This window comes from Lepidochelys kempii, chromosome 6, assembly GCF_965140285.1.
Source record: "Lepidochelys kempii isolate rLepKem1 chromosome 6, rLepKem1.hap1, whole genome shotgun sequence".
NCBI lineage: Eukaryota > Metazoa > Chordata > Testudines > Cheloniidae > Lepidochelys > Lepidochelys kempii.
In genome coordinates, this window is record NC_136385.1 from 33,090,001 (window position 1) to 33,113,103 (window position 23,103).

The 23,103-nt window shown below is 39.6% G+C and overlaps 1 protein-coding gene across 1 annotated transcript in view; it reads right to left on the reverse strand.

Annotated features, from left to right (window-relative positions):
- The window catches only part of INSC (INSC spindle orientation adaptor protein), a 136,807-nt gene that overhangs the window by 25,513 nt on the left and 88,191 nt on the right, over window positions 1–23,103 (reverse strand). Inside the window, exons 8-9 of the mRNA XM_073350627.2 lie at window positions 3,969–4,140; window positions 972–1,150 (exon numbers count right to left, since the gene is read on the reverse strand). Of these exons, the coding sequence (XP_073206728.1) occupies window positions 972–1,150; window positions 3,969–4,140 (351 nt within the window). The remainder of the gene's footprint in view (window positions 1–971; window positions 1,151–3,968; window positions 4,141–23,103) is intronic.

The window sequence follows — 23,103 nt, forward strand, 5'->3', positions numbered from 1 at the left end:
CCCACAAAAGGTAGACAGCTGATGAGGTTAGTGCCTCATCCTCTACCACACTGGCTAGCAGAGCTGACAGGCTCAAAACAGGATATAATTCTGCACTCTCTTTACATGAGTAATAGTGAGTGCATCCCTGAAAATTGGGAGCTCTAAAAAGTATTTTCTCTTATTGAGGCTGAATTCATACTACAGCTCTCACTTAAACAGTACCCTTCTAGAACTACACTAATGCAGGCCAGTGACTCATGGGCACATATGAGCTCTTTGTGATTAATTATGCATAACACATTTCTTTGCATTTAACTCTTTAGATTTCTTTAATGAAAAAGAAAAAAACAACTTCACTTGTTTAAACTACTTGCTACTCATCTAGGACTTGATCCAAAGCCCATTACATGAATTAGGCACTTATTCAGCCAGTAGAACTAGTAAACTCCTTTACATCTCAATCCTACAAACACTTACATGCATGCTTAACTTCATGTAGGTGAATAATTAGGACTACATGCATGCAGAAAGTCAAGCATGCACAAAAGTGCTTGAAGGATTTGAGCCTTAAAGAGCTGCACACAGAGGTGCTATGCATTTATGTTTAAATGATGGCCTGAAGGCTTAAGGAGATTTTCTATTAAATTTTCTAATAACCATAATTTTCTTAAATCAAAACATATGTTTTTCACACTAGGCAAAGGCCCCTTTGAATATATAATCTTCACTGGGCAAATATAAAACCTCAGCCATTTTTGATAAAGTCATGTTCAAAATAACTTTGTTCAATATTGTTCAAATTACACAGAGAGAGGAAAAAGAGAAAAAATTCGGCAGAAACCAAGCATGGAAAATATGGGACCAAAAAGTTTTGAATATATCAAGAACTGGATATTAGAATTGCAACTATTGTGCCACTTTATAACAGGAACTGCCACTGACTGCTACAGTCATGTGTAAACATAACGTTTTGTTCAGAAACCACTCACCTGATCTCGAGAATATGGAGTATCCACTATCTGCTTGTCAGCACAAGCTGCTAGAAGAATTTTCATTGCATTCAAGTGAAGCAACATCTCGCAAGCCATTGTGTCAAAAAAAGTAATATTGGCAAGTGCTGCTGAAGCCAGAAGGAAAACTTCACCAGATGAGGCCTCTTGGCACAATTCTAGAAATGCAGAAAATAATTTAATTAATATAAATCAGTTACTCCTCAGCATGAAAAGATTTGTATAGGAGTTAAATATTCCTCTGAAATTAATATTAGACATTTCCACTTGCATTTTTGCAGACTGGACTGAAGCAGGTATAGATGGCAAGATAAATCTAGACTACAAGTCTCTGGGAGCATTCACTTAATTAGTGACCTAGGCTATCACACTTAACTTTCTCCATTGGATGTTGTTCAAGATAAATGTTATATTCCTAAACAAAATGAGATGCAGTCAGCAGATGGGTAAAACTAATGGATCCATGCGAATAAAATTCTGCAATTTATCTTACTGTTTCTAAAACTTTTTTATAATCTCAGACTACCCTGTATATTTTTAAATTTTGCAGACCTCTTAAAAAATGCTGCAGACACAGCTATTACCATCATAACCTCCTAAGTGCCTTTTAATTCCTGTACACATTTACTTGAACTAGGTCTGAGTCATCCAGCAATTTGATTTCAGTGCGTTTTAAAAATTAAAAATAAGAAGCGAGAGTCACTCAATTACTCAGCTATAAATATTACAAGGAAATTGATGACTGGATAGTGAAAAGGCTTTCCCAAATTTGAGTCATTCTATTCCTAAAGCTTATATTGCTTAGGCTTGGTGCATCTTATCATGCCTCATCTGATGATTTGGTGGTGGCAATAAAGGAAATAGCCCTGTCCTCAGTGACTCTGCCCTCAGGAACACAGATTCATTTTGGCATATTCCTGGCTGGCCATGATTGCTAGGCTTAAACACTGCTTGACGAGTAGCAAGCTAGCTCAACAAATGGAGTATAAATTGGAAATTGACAGCTGAGGAAGCTGGATTACCTTGCTCTTTATCCCCACATACTCATGCATTTCCCTCCCCTACCACTACCACCACCACCCCCAACACACACCCCAACACACACACTGTACCAGTTCCAGGGCAAGTGTACTATGGGCTTCTAATCTTCAGACATGATGCTGAGGCCCAGTCTTGAAAAGTACACTGAACAGTAGAAAGTATCAAATAAGGTCTAGCAGATTTCGTACTCACTGGATTGGACAAGATAGTATGATTGCCATATCTGAGATCTAAAATAACTTTCCACATCTGGCATATTAAACCAACCCCAGGGACAGGTGTCTTTCAGCTTCCTCTGCTCAACAGGCCAACGTTTTGTAAGGACTGTTCACTTACAAATTCAACAAAATCCAAAGTCCAAAATACAACAGCTCTGATTGGAGCATCCTTGGGTGGTGCCCTGTAACTCCATTTCAGGCTGGGATTGGGTAAATTAGAGGTGGAATAGACTGGGTATTGATGACATACTGGGCACAAGAAGCAGCCCCCCTCAGAATGCCTAACACCGCCTCATTACAAAAGGGCTGCTGGGTAGAAGAGAGGTGTGTAGCATAGTGTGCCACAGCTGGGGAGGATCAGAGCACAGAGGTGCCTGTAGGCATAGTAGACCTACTTTTAATTAATGGAAATTGCAAGATGACAGTCTGCAGGGTAACAGTTGATGGTTAATAATTATATTCACAGGTTGAAACATTTTATTCAGTACTAAATCAGACTGTTAACTCCAGATTTGTGAGTGTTCTGTATTTACAACATCTGGGCAGTGGTAATGGTCATTTCATCCGTACAGTGTTTGTGAATGTGGAATGCCTGGGCAGAGTGGCAGCTAGGTGGATAGATCAAGGTTGATAAAAATATGGAGTGATTCTGATGTCGGTTTCATTCTAGCCACTTGGACAGATTATGATGTACAGGCTTTTGTGAAGGAGTTGCAATGACTTCCAAGTATGGAATGTGACAGACCTGCTTAAGAGTATGTCACTTATCAGTAGCAGATAAAAGGTCCATTAGCCTAGTTGGTTGCTTGAGCTCAGTGGGATAGAGCAGAGATCTATGTATCTATTCTGCAGGTCTTGCATATACAGTTAGCTGATGATTCTGGTATCTGTAAGTGTATGTAACTATGGATTGTTAAAGTATTTATATCTCTAATATGGAGGGAGTGGAGGAAGCACTTATTTGGCAGACTCTTGTACTGGAAGAGGCTAGAAAACAGCATTAAAAACTAAAGGTTACTCTACCTAGCAATGACTAAATACAGATATGAATGATGTCTCAGACCATAATACTAGCTTCTTAATTTACAAGAATGTTATCATTAACGCCAGATAAAGGCAAACCCCAGTCACGTGCTGTAGCAAATCATTGTTGACTGGAGGATGCATTTTGGTCTTCATCATTAAGTTGTACTTGTCACCACTACATTCCGCCTCTTGCGTTAGCATGCACTGATATCCTAATGAAATGGCCACTTTTTAATGCACAAGAACAAGTCATACAGTAATTTTTGTATAAAGTATCATACAGTTGTAGAAAGCTAATGGGGTTGATTCTCCACTCACTTTCACCAGTTTTACACTGATAGCTCTCCACTGACTTCTGTATTGTTACTCCTGATTTATACCAGCGTAGGTGAGATGATAACCAGGCACATGGTTTTAGGCCTCAAATGGCTACTATTTTCACAAATAAATTGTATTTGAACTTTGGCTACAAGTCAAGAATGTTAGAACTATCGAAGAATTTCCAACTTCAGGATTTAAAACAACTGACCTATTCCACATAGATTTCTACTGTGGAACATTATAGTGGCAAGAAAGGCAAATACTCCTTCGAGAACATTGCTAATGGAGGAAAGTTTGTCTTTAATCGTAAGTTTTTTTCTTCTTTTCCAGTGAGTCCAAGAAAGGCTTAAAACAAACCCTGTATACTTACTGACAAGTGCTGTGACAATTTCCTCCATATTCTCCAGAAAGCTGCTGAGATGCTGAGTGAAAGTGAGATGTGGAGATGTGATTTGTGCTATTACCGCTGCTGCTTCTGCACGAGTGGCTTCAGAATGGGTACTATCTGTGAGAATGTCAGCCAAGCACAATATCCCGTCGACCTGTGGGGGAGGAGGGGGGAAACAGTTGGATACAGGCTAACCAATAAAGACAAATATTTTCACAGCCAAATTAGGATTTACATGTGTGCATTGTATACTACTTATAAAACTACTGAACTGATTTGTTTTCAAAATTGGCTTGAACCTTAGGACTCAATGACATATACCAAACAAAAAGCTAATAGATTCAGCCTTTTTAAAAATTGAGGGCAACATAAAAAAAAATATGCTCAGAATGCACAGGGGTTGGGGTGGGGAAAGTGTTTCTTCCCCATCCCCAAGCTTTTATAACTCAAAATGACTGAGTTGATTTTGCTCAAACATAACAAAAATGTTTTGGCAGAGACGAAGCATGGAAAATCCTACTCTAAATAAGAATTTGTTTGTCAAAGTAAACAGATATTATGTCACAGTCTCATCTAAGTAGGGTGACCAGATGTCCCATTTTTAAAGGGACAGTCCCGTTTTTGGGGATTTTTTCTTATATAGGCGCCTATTACCCTCTACCCCCTGTCCTGTTTTTTCACAGTTGCTATCTGGTCACCCTATATCTAAGTCCCTGTTTGCGCATGTCACTTCACTCAACTTACCCAGTCTTGCAATGAGCTCCACATGGGTGGAACCTTGAGCCAATACAGGATGAAGGCCTGTCAGCCTCGAGCCATGACAGAAACAAGATTGTTGTAGACCAGCAGTTTCTGGGAAGCTAACACAAGTATAGCATAGGCACATGCTGTCTCAAACCAGAGCTATAGCTATTAGCCTCTTACAAGTTTTGAAAAGTAAAGCAAAACAAAGCAAAGATTTGTACATCCTTGTAGATCTGGAATGACTGATATCTTCAAATTATGTTCCTTTTAGCAGGCATAAACATACACACATACATACATATACACTCTGTGGAATAGTGTCTCCTGTTGCGTTTCAGTGTGTAACAGGGCATGATGTAAAACAGCCAACACAATGTGACAGCTTATATTGTAAAAAAAAAAAAAATACCTATTACCCAGATAACAACAGGTAAGAGCGATGAAAGACCTATGGACTATGTCATAATCAATGTATTTGTAGACCGGTACAATTTGTTTTCTGACTGTGCTACATATTCCTGAATAATTCACCACATTGCCATGAGGTAGGTAGATGTGCTATTAAGGCCGTTTTACATGTGTGAACACAGAAATTGTACACAATGATCCAGATTTTGCTATCCATTAATCCATGTAAAACCAGAGGAATTCCATCAATCTCAGAGTTGCACACAAATCTCAGTAATTGACAGTAGAATTAGGCCCTACAGTTAAAAAGTATTACCCCTTTGGTAAGCTTTGTTTGGAAGCTCTTCTAAAATCTAATTTTTTTCTATTTGCTTCTTCCCATGATTTCTGTTCTCTATCAGCTCATGGTAGTTGGACAGATTTTATAACTCGCTTTTACAGACCTCCGTCCAGAAGGAAGATTCAGAGGAGAACCAATTTCTTGCTCAAAATTTAAGTGGAGCTGGAATCAGCATTATAAATAGAAGGGGTAGTTTATACAATACCCTGTACTAAATATTTGATATCTCCACTTTATGGGAAAGACCCCCTCTTTAATAGTCTCCCAAATATTGTGTGTGATCCAGATGCTTGTCAGCTCCCAGTTAGACTACTGCAGATTAGTACGACTGCCCTGAAGAAGCTTGTGCAGTAGCCTGCAGCACTCCTATTAACAAACAAAGGCAGATGTAAGCACATCATGCCAATACTTGGAACTCTAATGGCTGCCTAGTCCTTCCTGCACTGAATTTAAGATTCTAGTCTACAAGGCACTTGGCTGGGTCTAAGATACCTCAAAAATCTACCTTTTCATGACCCTCTAAGGCAGCTATGATCCAGAGAGACCCTTGCACTAGACTAGCTCCCGGATAAGACTCTGATATGTTGGGCTCTAATGCTGAAAATGCTCTAAGATTTTTAAAATTCTACCAGAGGACATTAGATTGAGTCCAAGCCTGACTATCAAAGAGCTGAGTCCTGCATTTAGGCCTAAACATAAAGCCTCACCCCAGTATAGCATCTTCTGGGAACAACCCACTGTTTCTAAAATTGAAGGAGAACGATAAGGGGGGGAAAGGGAAAAAAAGAAAGAAAAAACAAGTATAACCCTTCCTTTCCATCCTCCCAATCCGTATTTGTGAGAGATTGGGAGGACTCAGTTAATATCTTATGATCTTCCACTAATGTCTTCACTTCCTAGGTGATGATAAATTGTTAATTTTGGGGCAAAATGAGTCCCTGGGGGAGTCCTTTTATCGCTTTATTTTAAAATGTGTTGTGGAGCTCCTAGAGGAAATGACAGGAGCTTATTCTTATAAGCGTGTGGATAAATAGAACAAACCCACATCAAAAACAAACAAAGAGGCACACTAGCATCAAGGGAAGCTTTGGGAATTTTGCCATGTAGGGCACACTTAATGCTCTTTCTAATTATTAGGCGGTACTTGAAGACTGCACCAGAGAGGTGCCTTAGATTTTGGATGTGTTGTTCTTCTGATTAGTCCCTCAACAACCCAATTTAGCACTTTTCAGAGGTATCAAGGTGCAGAAAAGATCTGAGCATCCTGTAGCATAGTCAGGAAGAATCTAGCCCCACCAAACAATGCCAGGAATGGCTTCCTGAGTGTCCTATGAAGTTCTGAGGACTGGCCATATGTAGTAAAGCAGTCAAGGCAGAACAACCTACCTACCTTGGGCTTCTGGGGAACCTACATGGACTTGTCAAATGCATTCACCAATCAAGCAATTTAGGCTTGTGGAGCTGTCTCATTCTCTCCACCCAGTCAATGTTTCCTTAAACCTTGCGCATTTTTAATGTTCAGTCATTCATCTCTAAATGGTTTGTTTAAAGCTTCCCTTGTTCCCATTTTAGTTATTTATTAATATACAATGCCAGGTTACCTTAAATGTCCCCATGGGATATAAATTAAGTTGCATGGTAAGCAATGGCAATTTCTGTACTCTAGAAGATCTATCAGATTCCTGGGAACAGGAATTACTGCCTTGAATATCAGTCATTGGGATGTACTTTTTAAAGAGAAATATATTCAACGGGATCCCTATTAACATCAGGGAATACAACCAAGGAAATAACATCTCTTTGGGTTTTTTCCTAGTGATTACAAATGGTGTTTCGACTAGATACTCAAAATAATGACAGGAAGAGATGAATTGCTTTTCAATGTTAAATTTTTTTTGACAAGCTTTCAACATTAATCTACCTAAAGCAAGATATTTTCCTTCTAGTTATGGCAGAATTCTAAACTTGAAACTGGGGATTCACAGAACTCATTTAGCTCCAAGGTGTATTAATAGAACTCTGTCAAAAATTAGTATGTCCTCACAAATTGATTTACTAGCCAATGTGTGCTAGACATCATCATGAGCAAAAAAAACCCAACCTACTTTGTCATCCTGAAGCCTTCCAGTATCACACCTTGTTTGGGGTGAAAAAAATGCTAATAATGATAGTCAGTTGAAAACAAATTATATATATTTCAAGACATTCAAAAAATACTGCAGTAGGGACTTGCTCAAACATTAGGTAACAGGTTACACAGACTTTCACCTCTAAAGTCACTGGTTCAAACCAAACCTAGGTCAATAATGACCAAGGTCATGACCTGTTGACTGTTATTCAACTACCTATGCAGAAGGACTTCAGTGCAATTGTTAATAGAGAGGAATCCTCATTCCCAAAACTGCCATCACAACACATGGCACTAAATTGCACCCTTGCTGACAGTCTCAGCAGAAAGGCCCAGGCCTGAATGGGGATGAATACCTTGAATGAGAGTGAACCTCCCAGCTGCTGCTTGTGCATACTTTATGAATAAAGGATTTGTTTCCTGTTGTTTCATTCTAATAACTTTCCTGAGCACAATGTACATTTTAAAAGAAAAATAAATTCATATACTCAAATATGTTGAGATCTTAGGTTACATATAAACAGCAAAGCCGTATGAAAATCATTTAGAAAACTGACTCAGAAGAGCTAAAATAGAACTAAATACACAACATCAATCCACATAGAACTGCTGCTTAGAATATACATATAATTACATAATTTACACTGTAAATGTATACAGATGCAATGCATGAGCATGCAGTGAACACAACTGCAAGGGAGTGTTTATTTTCACCACTGAGGAGAGAGACACAGACAGACAGACAGGACCATGCATGAGTTATCAGACATCTCCATTCATGAAGAGACAGAATTCACAGGCAAGTAGGGATTATAAAGCTATATTATCAAGAAGATCTGGCCACCTCTCAGAAAGCTGTGACAGAACTGTAGCCTCTCAATGCTGGCTTCCCTGTAATAATTGGACTAAATAATAAAGCGCCAAAAATTTGAACCATAGATGCCTAGATATCAATTTAGAGCCTACCTTTAAACACTCAGGTTTGAAAAATATGGCTATATACACATCAGAATGGCATTGTAAGGATTAATTAGTGTCTATACTATGCACTGAAGTATTATTAACCACTAATTTCTATTTTCCCTAAGTAAAATTCAGAATAAAACTCACTATAACCAGAGTTTCAAAATAATCAGTCTACCTCTTTCATGGTTCCACTTTTCAATTCTCCCCCATTGTTTCTGAACAGCCAGGCTTCCCATCATCAACTGTGGCTGTCAGGAACTGCAGCAGGATCTGTCTTTGCCCCTGCTACTGTGTGGCCTTCAAAAGGTATGTCCTTGCACCATGCAATTGCAGATGGACTCCACATACCCACAAGAGTTGCAGGGCTCTAACAGGACTCATTTTCTTTCCCCTGCCTCTCATTGCTCTGAGAGTGAGTAGAAAGGGGAATATGTAAAGTCCCTATTTCCATTTTATTGCTTTACTCAGAGCCATGGCCACAGATCTCAGAGACCCAACACTTTCTGTGCTCAAGGGCTGGCAAGTCCAGGTATCCAGAAGAATGAACCACAATCACCAGAGCCTAACTACTTATACATTGTCCTTCTATTCATTGAGCAAGTAGGTGGCATCAAGTGTGGGAATACGAACACAGTGGCTAAGGAATTTTTACGACCAGTATTTTACATTTAATTCCCATGTCTTTGCAAGGCATATACATTTTGTATCACTAAAATGCAGCAACCAAGCAGCCTGCAACACACAGTAGAGGTGGGGAAAGCAGATCAAGGGCATAAGGACAAATCTCCTACTATTACAAATCATGATATGGAGTATTTTATGTCTCCATTGCCCAGACAGCAACTTGCATCTTGGTGTCTTAACCAGAAGTTCTCCCCTGCCCCCAACACAGGAAACTTCATGTAACTAAACTGATCTTCCTTGGAAACATATGCTGGCTCAGCCATAACAGAAATTGAACCTGTGATTCCATTGAGTCTAAATTTTGCAAACCTAAGGATTAGACCACCAACCCATCCACAGGGGCACGATTTCCTAGGCAGTGTAATACCCCATTCCCTCCAACATACTTTAGGTCCATTTCTCCAGTGACTTGCATCTTGTATAGTCATTTACACCCATGCAAGGTAGGTGTAAAATGCTACCACTTGTCTGAGTGGAGAACTGTGATCTGAAAGAAAAAAGAAAAGGGAAAGTGCCAGAGACTCCATGAAGTCCCCTAGAGACTTCACTTCTGCTATCCATTATATGGGGGAAATGCTCAGATAGTTTTGCAGTAAAAAACCCTAAGACAGATTGCCTATTTGACTTAGTTGTCTATCAGCCTGTGTTTATACTGACTTGGTGCAGGAGCAAAGGACTATGCAAGCTACAAGACAAATGGAGAATCAACCCATAGTGTGTAAAAGATGTATCCAATTGAACGATTAGAGCTTCTGCCCAGTACTTGCTGTTTATACCTAAACGCCAGTATCAAAATATAAAGGACAAATGGCCATCCCTCGGTCTGCTAACGACTTTTGCTTTCATACTTTTGATATGCTGAGTTGCTGTAGTTGGAAAAGGGGACTTGATTTAATAGTGAAAATAATATAAGAAGGATATATCCTGGCTGGCCCATAAAAAGATACGCTTGGTATTTTAGACTCATAAAAGGCAGGTTAGTCATCTTTATTTTTTCTTTTCCAATGATGCAATAGGCCAGCAAATTTAGCCTAAGATCTGCTTGATGCAGTTTTGGCAACGATTTAAAAAAAAAAAAAAAAGCTCCAGCAAGCAACACCATTTATAAGTGTCCAATAATAAATTTTAAAATGACAAGAGAACAATCTAATAAAAGCACTTAAACATCCAAAAAGAAACTGCTGCTCAAAGCATTTATATAATTAGCTTTTACACTGAAAGGAACTTTGGATAGCTGCCCTGTTTTCTGTTCTGGTGAGGTAATCAGATAAATGTCAAATTCACTCATCACCTTGGCAATACAAAAGAATGGGTCAGAGCCATAACACAAACAAAGGAATTCTATGAATGCAACAAGATTCTGCAGAGACTTTGCATTTGAGGAATGTTATTTGATAAGCACTTTATTATATGCATTATTGATATTTCAATATTGATTATTGGAAAAGCACAGGGAGCTTGAATTTGTAAGGGCACAACCTTATTATGTAAAGTTAACTGGTGTAACAGATATGGATGGGAGACTGATTTCATGCACAGATGTCTTCTGGACAGAAATTATTCCCATTTATCACAAGAGGAGTGAAAAAAATGTAGCCTTGTCCAGTGGCGCTGGAACAATTTTTATAGCGAGGGTGCTGAGAGCCATTGAACTAAACTGTATATCTTGCATATGATGGAAACCACTTCAAGCCAGGGGGTGCAGCAGCACCCTAATTCCAGCACTTATGGCCTTGTCCTCTCATCATTTAATGTTTCTGAGAGAACAATGTTTATTGAAGATAGGGTTCTGTAAAAGCAATTGGACTGGCTCTGGTGAAATCCTGGCATTTAATGAGGTGGCTAATATGGAATGTCGGAAAAATTACATTTATGACCTCCTGATTTGGAGTATTATGTACAATGAAGTCTTAACCTTTAAAGTATTGAGCACTCCTCTTGTATCTTCTGTAGCAAGATCCTGAAGCAAAATAATCTCATCTTCACTTCAACCCATACTGGAAAACAAGAGCCCTTCTACCTTTATATCCATCCTCTACCCGACAAGTGCACTGCAACAGGCCTTTTCCAGAGAGCTGATCACCTGACACTCCCTGCCCATCCTCCACTGACACCTAATTGATTTCTACTTACAGTTCAGTTTCCATGTTGGTTTCTCCCCATTCCCTGACCTGAGCTCCCAATGTGATTCACTTTCCCCATGCTGGTTCTCAATCTGAGAAGGTGAAGGAGAAAGATCCTTAATAGGTATCAAGCACTTTCCCATAGACTCCCATAGTCAGCTCCCCTGGATATGCTAGCTAGGATATAGGTTCTGCTGGGGAGAAGCAGCAGTTTAAAGAATTTCTTCCCTATACTCCAGCAGAGGAGAGGCACAGCCTCACTGGAGGAGCTGTGCTGCCAAGGGAGGAAATGTTGTTTGACCAAAGGGTGCTCTTACTGTGAAAACGGACAAGAGGAAGGGCAGTGGGATTAGAAGCATGAAGGGGAGAGAAACAAGGGGTGTGGGGAAATGCTCCAAGTTGTGTTCCACCCTTCACAGGGTGGATGTCCCACATTTTGGGGTTGAAAGTGGAGACTGCATCCCATAGTGCAACATTGGGAGGAATGGGGAAAAAATATCAAAGTTGACTTTGAGGTGAACTTGGTTTTTCTTTCTTCCACCCTTACTATGTATTAGTGTTTAGCACCTGCAATTTGAAGCCAGAACACAATAGCTGGGAGCTACAGGTAATGAGATGAACACTATGGCAGCTGAGAAACTAAAAAGCAATGCATTCAGTATCAAGGCAGAATAGCTGAAAGCTACAGACCTGGATTACAACTCGAACATAAACCATACTGAAAAATTATTGTGGTAGGAGGGGAAGGGGGAAATGATCACATTTGCCTTTGTGCAGAAGAAAAATATGTCTCAGTCATTAGCTCCACACTCTTGTAACAGACCACACTACATTTTCAAAACTACAGTATGAAACATTAAATGAGCTTCCACTGTATTGCAACTGTTCAAAATGGAATACAGTGGTATACAATATATCCTTATTTCAATGAATGGATATTTAGGAGCATGAATCCCTGATCATCAAGATGGAACTATATCCTATAATTATAATCCTATAATGCTTCATCTTTACTGTCTATGGATTTTTTTAAACTCATCTTGCACTTTTTAAATGCAAAAGGCCTACATTTTTGCCTACAATTTCCACTTAAAAATTATGAAATTAGACAAAAAATAATTCCACCTTCCGTATAGCACTATTTCATATTTCAGCAGTTGCCAGTTTGAGCTGCTGTCCAGATCCTCAACAGGTGTCAGCTGGCATAGCTCCACTGACGTTGCGGGAGCTCTGCTTATTTACACCAGCTAAAAATCTGGTTCACCGTTATTAACCCAAGAGGATACAGAGTAAAGGCTAAATACAATTGTTACCATTAAAATACCATGCCAAGAAATTAGCACTAGGAACATAGGACTGGAAGGAACTTTCTGGGTCACCGAGTCCAGTCGCCTTCTATCATGGGCAACCTAATCATATAATCATGTTTGTAACCTTAGCAAGCCATATTTACAGCAGTGTTTGTGATATTCCATTAGTTTACCCTATTTTAAGTATAGGGAATACCATGCTAACACTATCTAGTAGTAAATAAAAGTTGCAACGACAGGGGTTCTGGAACAATTTTAATAATTTTAATTAGAGTTTAATAACTCTAAGCCCTGTATATAATGGAAACCACTACAAGCCAGGGGGTGCAGCAGCACCCCCAACACCCCTAGTTTCAGCACCTATGTGCATGGATTTTTATTGCTACAACTGAACAAAGAGGCCATGGGAATTAATTGTACATAACCCATTCTTTTTACAGTAAGGGATGGTGTGGAACTTCATTTAGGCTGATCAGCATCAATGCATATAAACCTAGGGGATTTCAAATTGCTGGCAAGTGTCATCATATTTTGTTTCAATTGGCAACTGATGATTGAGCCCATATTGTTCTCAAAACCAGCCTGGAGTTTTGAATTGTCCTCCCTCCGAAGGTGACTGCATTATTTAAGGGATATTTATTCCTCACTATGCTTAGCCAATTAAAGGTCTTGGTTTTGGGGTGTTCCCTCCCCTCCCCAAAAAAATGAAAAAAAATGAGAGAAGAGAAGATCTGCTCCACTATCTGAGGAATACTGTCATATGGTATGTCAATGAAAGATCTTAGCCTTATTGCACAGGACAAATGGACAATTGACTGAAAGCTGCCTTTAAACACACAGCATGAAATTTTGTTTCATTCAAAAAATGGCTATCCCTAATGCAGCAGGTCTTGCAATAATAGTGAGGGAAGAAACCAAAACCAACCGTTAACAGGAAGGGTCTTGTGTTTCATTTCTGATTGCAAGGGCTTTGTTGGACCCCTTCTATTATTTCATAGAAGTGTGGCATCAAAGTTTTGGGCTCATTGGGACCAAGAGGTAAAGAACAGGTTGAGTCCTAACCCTCAGATACCATAGATATACTAATCATGGCAATCAACTCATATTCCCTGGTCTTCGGTATTTAGGGATGAACTAGGCTGGTCACAGATAAAAGCACCCTGATTACTTGTAAAACATTGGGATCAACAGAAATTACGCTGTTTTAGGCCCAAGCGTACCTTCTTGTGCAGACAGGAAAGAGAAGGTCCAGCAAACTTCCACAAGGCTCATGTCAGCAGTTTCCTTCAACTCTTCTCTTCAAGGATAAAGGGCTTAGATAAGAGACAGGGTACACAGCCACACAGATCCCAAGAATCTATATGAGGAAGGGAACACACAATCTTACAGAGTGTTCTCCTCTTTACTGCTTCTCTGATTTGCCTCAGCAAACCAAATCAGGACCCATGCTGCTATTGGCCAAGCACCTTACACCTACACAACCCCTTAAGGCACAAGGCCAAAGTTAACATGGCTTCAGGCCATGCTATTTTAAAATGCATTATCCAGTGTCACAGGAGAAGAGAATGCCAAGGAGAAAGGCATCCGTCTCTTTTTGCTACACCCCTTGCAGAGACCCAGCTCTTCAATACATCCATAGTGTGGGTGCTGTGGGTTTCAAGGAGGGCTGGGGGGACAGTGCTATGGGGCCAACGTCCACCCCACCCAGCCAGAATCCATCCTTCTTCTGCTTGATTACTATGCTATTATAGCTGGTATTAAGTGTTTGTCATATTGGATTCTTAGGTTGTATCTATAACATTGGAAGGAAAACTATTGAAGAACAGTGACTGCTCTGCATAGGGCTCAGTACTGATGGGACAACATTTTTAAATGTTTCCCAGTTTGTACTCGGGCAGTATTTTGTCAGCACTGTACTTCCTGCTCTTTATCAGTGGCCTGGTTCTCCCCCTCTGTGTCCCTCCTAGCCAAGATGGCTGTTTAAAAACAGCAGCAACAATATGTGTCAGCTGGAACTCATGTGGGTCAGCTGTAGGGTCAGGGGCTTGTGCAATGGGGATCACTATTTTTGTCTGCGTATGATAACGTTTGGGGTTGAGATTTCCCAGACTATTTGAGGGCTGATTGAAACCAAGTCAAAAGGCTTCTATCTCATCTAGCCCTAGAGTTCTCTGGCTTAATACGCTGGTTTATTTTTAAAATTGTAGAAATCTATATTCTATTTGTAGCCATCTCTGATGTCTGCATTACAGATTCCACAAATTATGGTCCTGTTTCTTTTAAATAATGAATAAGGCTTTACATTTTATACTCTGGGTCTGCATTTCATTAAAATGAAGCCACAAAAAGAAAAAAAATGGACTGAGCAATATAAGAGGAGAGAAATGGTCACATAAGATATAATAATGCTGAACAAGTTGCTGGGACCCCGAAACCTGGGTTTAAACAAGGACTGTACATTAGCAGTTGCCACGTAGCCCTCATTTTTATTTACCCTGGGGAATCACAGTCTGAGACAAAAACTACTCTGATATACAAACAAGAGGTCTAGGCCTATGCATAGCACGGCACTCTTGGAAATGAGATGTGTTCACTGAAAAACATGTTCCAATCATCTAGTTTTAAATAAATAACGTCATAGGCACTTGATTGCATGAGGACACATTATCAAACACCTGGTGCCTGGCATTTAGAAACAAGAGCCTTATTTCAATACATTTGATTACTTTGTATTTTTTGGTTGAGTCTTTTGGAGTGACACTGGATTTTATGCTCAAAAAGTGCCTGTCAATGTATTCCCAGTAAGAAAAAAAAATTCATAGAGGACTCTTCTGGTGTATTACAATGATGAGAAGCCTTCCCCTCTCTCCACCAATCCAACCAAGAGCTGGACTCAGGGCACAATCAAAGACGCAGTGATTATCAATGAATTTAACTCTTCATATTCCCTTTTCCCTCGCAGAAAATATCTGACATACTTTTGTTGTAGCTTTAGATTGAGTACATTCAGGCTTCTGACAAGGGAATTAAACACATACATTCAAATCTTTCGTTGGGTTAGGGAGGATCCTTGGATAATTTGAAAAAATAAAGTGAGTAGTAAATAGTAGTACACCTACATGTACCAAACAAACCCACATTAAGGTCAAGTCCTCACACAGACCAAGAGAAACATATACAATTAAGTAAAAGCTGACAAATCCATCCTTAAACCAGAACATTATGCCACAGGGGTTGTGGCAGGAAGCACAAGCGATACTTTAGAATAAGCAGTGCAGGCGTATGCAAGGTATAAACACCACAGGTTGCTGCTTTACTCACTGCAAGTTTAGGGCTCCAATCCTGTAAATGCACGTGTATGGGCAGGCGATTACACAGCTCATTTTCCTGGACGTAAATTGTTCATGAACCAATCCCATTTTCTATTAACGAATGAACTATTCATAAGTATTTGCCAAACACCTCTTCAAATGTTTCCCATTTTAAGGTAGTCACTAATTTTAGTCTAAAAGTTAGCTACATCCTTTGCAAATTTGTGTCTCTCCCCCAGCTCCCACACAGACACGTTTATTGTTGAAAGTTATTTGCATCAGAATCATAAAACTCAGGTTAGAAAAAGGGTTGTTTACACTAAAGGAAGGAATCCCACAGCATCTTCAGCTTCCTGCATGAACCATAATTGGTGTCCCTCATTTTCACTCTTGTCACACATGGTGTTCCTAATTTGGGCCTTGGCAGAAGTGCTTCTAAACTGCATATCTCCCTGACTGGATGAGTTCCATCAAAAAGTTGCATCTGACAACTAGACCACTTTTTTAGTGGAGTGCATGTGCAGTAATCAGATGCAAAGTAACAATCTGATATTTTCTTTAAGTAGTAGTCAGCGAGTATATAGAGCACCCATCATTCAAAATGAGATTTTAAAAATATGCATAAGTGATATAACCCATAGTATGGGTTCAAAAACATGCCTATATTCCCTTTTTAAAGCAAAGTTTATTTTTGAATTATAAAACCACCACTAGGCATCAAGAATTAATAAAATTCTGTTTGTTCAGGTCATACCTTAAAAATGGCCTTGCAATTAATTTAGCAAATTGATTTAAATAAGTTTGGCTCCAGGCCTGAGCCTGCGCGTGCCAGGTTTCATCTGCAGAGAATTTTTACAGCTAAGTTGTAAAGACTTAAGATAATGGTTTACAGAAGAAACATTCACAGCACCTTAACCATAAAACTTCTCGTGGATAACTTTATAAAAGAGTTTGTGTTGTAATAATGACAAGGGACATGACCGCTTTATTATGACGACAACAACAATTCACTACGTAGCAAAAGGTTAGACCTCTAGCTGGTATATGTCAGTGTAACTCCATTGACTTCACTGGAGTCAGGCTGACTTAAACTAGCTGAAGAATCTTCTCTTTACGGGTAAGAAGATCCTTTTTGTCGCCTACAAATACTAGTTTATATCATGGCAGTTACACCAAAATATTTTAATTTGGTTAAAATAGAGATTCAAGCTTAAATTCAGCTGTTTACACAAGCATCCATCTGGACGAACATTTGGAGACATGCTATGAACCATCAGATGAAATTATTTCACAGCAATATCACTTAGAAATTACCTGATATTTCTCCTTTGTAGAACAAATGCTGAATATGACAGGGATGTAGTTTTTGTGTTGGAAGCAAGGATATTGCTGAGAGGCTAGAATGATGAAGTCATTATACCAGCTGAATATTTCCTCTTCCTTCCTTCAGTACTGTTTGCCTACTAACTGCTGCCCTGAGGATGCTTTCCTATATCGGAACCTTGATGGATAAGAAAACAATCAATCCATCCACTGGATCATGGTATACACACGAGAGGTCTAGTCAGGTACCTGATGAATCTGCTTATGGCTGACAAGCCCAATCTGAGAGCGACATAGCTTGTTACATGTTTCACAGATCCACATGTTGTCTGAGTTGGAATCCAAAATTACAGTATGCTGCTTTCTTGTTTCTCTATTTGCTTCCATCAGCTGGTCAAAGCTTCATGTTGAGCTGCACCTTGTGCCAGATATTCCCTCCAGATTGGACAGGATTCTGTGTGGACCTCCAAGCTGTCTACATTGCAGTTGAATGACTTCATATCATTTTTATAAAGGGCTACCTCACTTTCTAGAGCCATCATGAATCTTGCTGTACAAAAATATTCTTGGGGATATGGTCTCTTCCCATTCTTCTAACACGATTGAGCCATCACAACCTCCTCTTCTTAATAGTGGTTTCTAAATGCGTCAGTCCTGCGCACTCCAGCACCTTTACATTTGGTATTTTGTCCTCCCACTTTATTTTTAGGATCTTGCACAGGTATCTCATAGGGAAGCTGTTCAGTCTCCTGATGTGCCTAGCATATGTAGTCCACATTGCTGAACCATAAAGCAAGGAGGACAGCACACAAAAGTTTCAGATTTGCCTCTTCACCTTAGTCAATAGTTTGATGTTATTCCATACACATTTCTGAAATAGCCTGAAATTCTTAGCTGCTTTTTCAACTCTGTTAGTCAGTTCAATCTGAAAAAGTCAAGATTCCTTCAGATTGTAGAACCCAAGTAGCAAAAGCTGTTAACAACTCCAAGAGATTTACACTCCTGAGTAGTGTCAGACATTGGTTCTTTCACCACTTGGTACATGATTACAGTCTTCTTGAAACTAATTGTCAACCTGAAGCTTTTTCATGACACAGAAAAACTGCCCAAAGAGATTTTGCAGAGAAGATTCACTGTGGGCAAGACAGACTGCAGTCATCCGGAAACAGGAAATCTCTCAGAACCAGATTTTTTACCTTGGTTTTCCATCTAAACCTTACGATGTTGAACAATCCTCCAGCTAGTGTGGTGCAAAGATAAAGCCAACATTGCTGTCCTTAAATATGTGAAGAAGCAGGAATGAAAAGTAGACACTAAGGAGTACAGGGGCTATGACACACCCATTGCACCCCATTGTTGATATCAAAGGCATTTGATTCTTTGTTTTCATACACTTCAATTGCCTTCATACCATTGATGTAATGACCAAATGATGTTCAGTTTGGGGAGACAACCCAGCTTCTTCAGAACAGTAAAAAGGCCCTGTCTATTGACCATATCAAAGGCCTTCATCAGATCGCTGTACAGTGGTGTTCATTTTTCTTTACACTTCCCTTGTAGCTGCTTGACCAAAAATCTATCAATGGTAGAGTGTCCTGAGTGAAAACCACACTAACTTTCGGGATAGATTCTTTCACCTAGAGATTGCAGTGTAAGGAGCATAATGCAAGTGGTGACAACATTTCCAATGATGTTCCACTGGGAAATACCTCTATAGTTGTCTCAGTTGCTTATATTCCCCTTGTGTTTACATAATTGTATAAACCAAGCATCTTTGAAATCTTGCAGTACCACTACCTCTTCCCAACAAAGTAATGTCACTTCATGGAGCTTTTGGAGTAGTTAGTTGTTGGCACATTTGTAGATTTCAACAGGCAAGTAGTCATTACTGGATACCTTGTTTCCAGGAATAGCTTTCTACAAATTTTCTAATGCAGGCTCATTATCCAGATCCATCAGAACTTCAAAATGTGGTAATGCTTCAAGTTCTTCATGTTTGATTTCAGTGTCACTGGAGTGTAGAATTCCATAGTGTTCAGTCCAATGCTTGAGTTTTTGTTTATCGGTGAGGATATTTCTGTTTAAGTCTTTCAGTGGAGATGTTTTCTTCTTTACTAGACCAATTGCTTGTTTAATGCCTTCATACATTCTGGAGCTATCACATACATCAGCTACTTTCTGAATATCATAACAGAGTTTCAACCAAAAATCTTGGGCATACCTCCTGGCCTCCTTTTGCATTTCTCTTTGAGCCTCTCTCAAATTTTCCAGGGTTACAATGTTGGGAGATTTCTTTTAGATGGTTAGTGCTGTCCTTTTGTTCTAAACCAGTGATAGAAGGGTTCCAGAGTACTCTTCAAACCAGTCAGCATTTTTCTTACATTTTTTTGCCAAACACTGTTACAGCAGCATTGTACATGTTGGTTTTTAAGCTTTCCCAAGCCTCGGTTGCTGAGTTTTTAGGTAAAAATCTTACTTTCACAACTTCTTCATGGAATAGCTGCATCCCTCTACATCTTAGTTTGGCTGATGTCAATCTGAAGGCAACTGGTAGTTTTACTATGATGGATTTTTTGGCATCGATTCTGACTTTGCAGCAGACTAAGGCATGATCACTGTCACAGTCAGCACTGTGATAAAACCTCCATGGTGCAAGACTTTTCAGGTTGCACCTGGTAAGTTCTAGATCTAATTGGTGCCAGTCTCCTGACCTTGGATGTTTCCACAATGTCTTTCTTATGTTTCTCCCAGCGAAGTTGGTGTTGGTAACACATAGATTTTGACTTGCACAGAGTTCTAACACGCGCTGGCCATTTTCATTCATTTTACCAATTCCATGTTTGCCCAGAATACCAGGCCAATTCTCAAAACTGCATCCAACTCTTGCATTAAAGTCACCAAGTATTATAATGGTCTAATTTCTGTGAGTTCTCAATCACTTCAAGCCATTGGTAGTGAATGTTCTTATCTTCATTGCTAGCTTGAAGGACAGGCACATAGACACTAAACAACATGATGAAACCATTCTGTGTGTGCACTCTGAGCATCATAGGTTCAGTAGATAGAGCATTGGAGCTTTCACAGGAAGATAGTAAGCTGTTTCTAACAGCAAAACCTATTCCCTGTTCTCTCCTTTCTCCTACTGGTTTCCCATGCCAGAATATGGTGTAACCATTCTCTTGGATAGAACCTGTATCAGAAACTCTGCTCTCAGATAATGCACCAAGGTCAGAGTCCAACAAATTTGTAGTTTAGTTGTGCCATAGTTTGGAAATCAGAGTCAGAATCAAATGCAGGGGTCAGGGTCTGAACAGTCCAACCTCCAAGTCGCTTTATTTCACTTTGGCCAGGATAGATCGGGTTGGAGCACAGCTTTTTTGGCCCACTTTTTCTAGGATGCCTTAGTAGCTGCCTCCGGTCTTTTATGCCCTTTACGGAGTCCTATGACCATCACACCAAGACCTTTGATGTGTACGCCTAGACAAAAGGATGGTGGAGTGAAGTCTGCCCTAGATCTACCATTCCCTTTAAGACCATTTAGACAGAGTCCAAAGGCCAGACCGAGTCAAGACATTCAGTGCCTCAATGGTCATAGCTTCTGTTGGTGCTGACTGCCTAATGCCTCAGCAACACGGCTTTTTTGTCAGGATGATGTCCCTTAGCCTTGCTCCAACCAAGGAATACCCACAAGGCAGTGCGGGCTAGGATTTTAAGGTGCCCTATACTCGCCTTACTCTGAAGGTTGCAACATTGTGGCACTTTATAGAAGCTACCCCACCATGAGTAGCCCCATGGCATTGCCACTAGGCCCTCCAGTCAGATGCATAACCAGGAGGGTATGGGGTCAGGCATAAGCACACGCTTAAGTGCTTTCCCAAATTGTGTCCCAAGTTTATCATCCTCTCCAGGCAGCAAGAAGCAGACATGGCTCCAAATGTGATCACAACTCTCTGATAATATGACAGTTCAGATCTGGACTCAAATCAAAATTTTGCAACTAAGGCTCATTTCGGTAAGATAGTAACAGGCAAGAACACCAAACTGGAAGCCACTCAGACTTTGGGGAAGTTCAGATAGGGATCAGAACAATAGCTCAGGATCTTCTCTGACTAAAAAATATTTCATGTAGCAATATCTTGCAATTCAGTGTTGTTTATGCTATTAGTAGTGAAATTAAAACCTCATCAACTTCATCATATTTTAGCTGATCAGCAGCATGAATCTGAGACTGAGCATGGTGTTGAGATAACCCTAAATTCTAATCCCCATTCTGCCAGTTACTCACTGCATGGCTTTATGGAAATCATTTAACTAATCCATGTCTCAGTTTACCCATTTTTAAAATGGGGATAATACTTGCTTTCCTACCTGACAGGGCATGTTGTGAGGATTAGGTAGTTAGCAGCTGTAAAGTGCTAAATACGATTACTCAATGGGAATGGGCAAACATCAACATTTCAGTTAAAATAAGTTGAAAAACATATGACTCCTTATCCAAAGTATTTTCATCTCTTGAGTCAGCAAAACTGGTCTGGAAATCTCACATAATCAGAGGTTCACTGAAAGATTTTTGTATTCCTTCCTTCTGGCCAGGTCATAATATCATAAGACCAGCCTCTCGTAGGGTATTTCTGCACTTCTCCTTACAGACTCTGAGTCCAGCGGAGTGCAGAACTATATGAAAACAAAACATACACGTTTCAAAATCTTAAATAACTTCAAACCTCAAAGTGTTTGAATGTGAGTTCCATTTGCATCCTGGCAAAGATTAAAGCCAAGTCTTAATTTAGGTCAACCAGTTCATCCATTCCTAGTTTAATGTTTAGCACTTTTTAATGAGGGGCTTTGATCCTGTAAGTTTTTTTTTTTTTGTAAGCAGAGTCTTACACCACTGTTGGTCACCTTTGAAATCAAAAAAGCTCTGCCCAGATGTATGGGTTCCAGAATGCAGAGCAGCTTGTAGGATCAGGATCTGTTTGTTTATTGTGTTCTGGAGGGGGAGAGTGATAACATTTTAGTAAAGACAGAAATGATATTAGAAATGGTTGAAAACATAGGGAAAAGTTAACAAAAAAATTTAAATTAAACATTTTAAACAAAAACTTTTTACAATGAAAAAAGTTTCTGATCCGCTATAGAGCTGGATGAAAAGTGGGGAAAAATGGTAATGAAAAGTCTCAAAATAGGTTTCCAATCTTTTGTTGAAAAGTTTTGACAGAACGTTTCCAACCAGCTCTAGTTACAGTACACTCTAGTTTCAGGGAATTACAGCTGTTTGTGATTTTGTATCATTGTTTAATGGCCCAGCAGGTGGGGCTAAAACATTTACTGCCTACGTGTGTGTCTCAGACAAAGTGCAGCACATGAATGAAGGCTGAGATAATATCAGGGGGTGATATTCCCCCCATGCAGCAGGCCAGTCTTTGCACTGCTCCATCCCATTTAAGCCCTATCTTCACCCAGGGTGAATTTCACTTAGCTAAAGCACTGTAAACAGATCTCTCTCCATAACTTGTACTCCTTTCCAATGTTTCAACTATAAATATTACATTTAATAAAAAAGCACTGAAGATTTGAAATGAATAGTTTAGCGTCTGAACGAAAGCCCACTGAAGCTAATGAGAAGGTTTCCATCGCCTTGCAGAACAAGCAGTCATTTAAAAAGCAAGCAGAGTGGTAGGCAAAATCCTCCTGTCTTTTTGAAAAGTGATTTAAAAAAAAATTTCCTGCCATGGATAGTAACCAAAAAAAATTACATTTATAACTCATTGGTTCCTTAA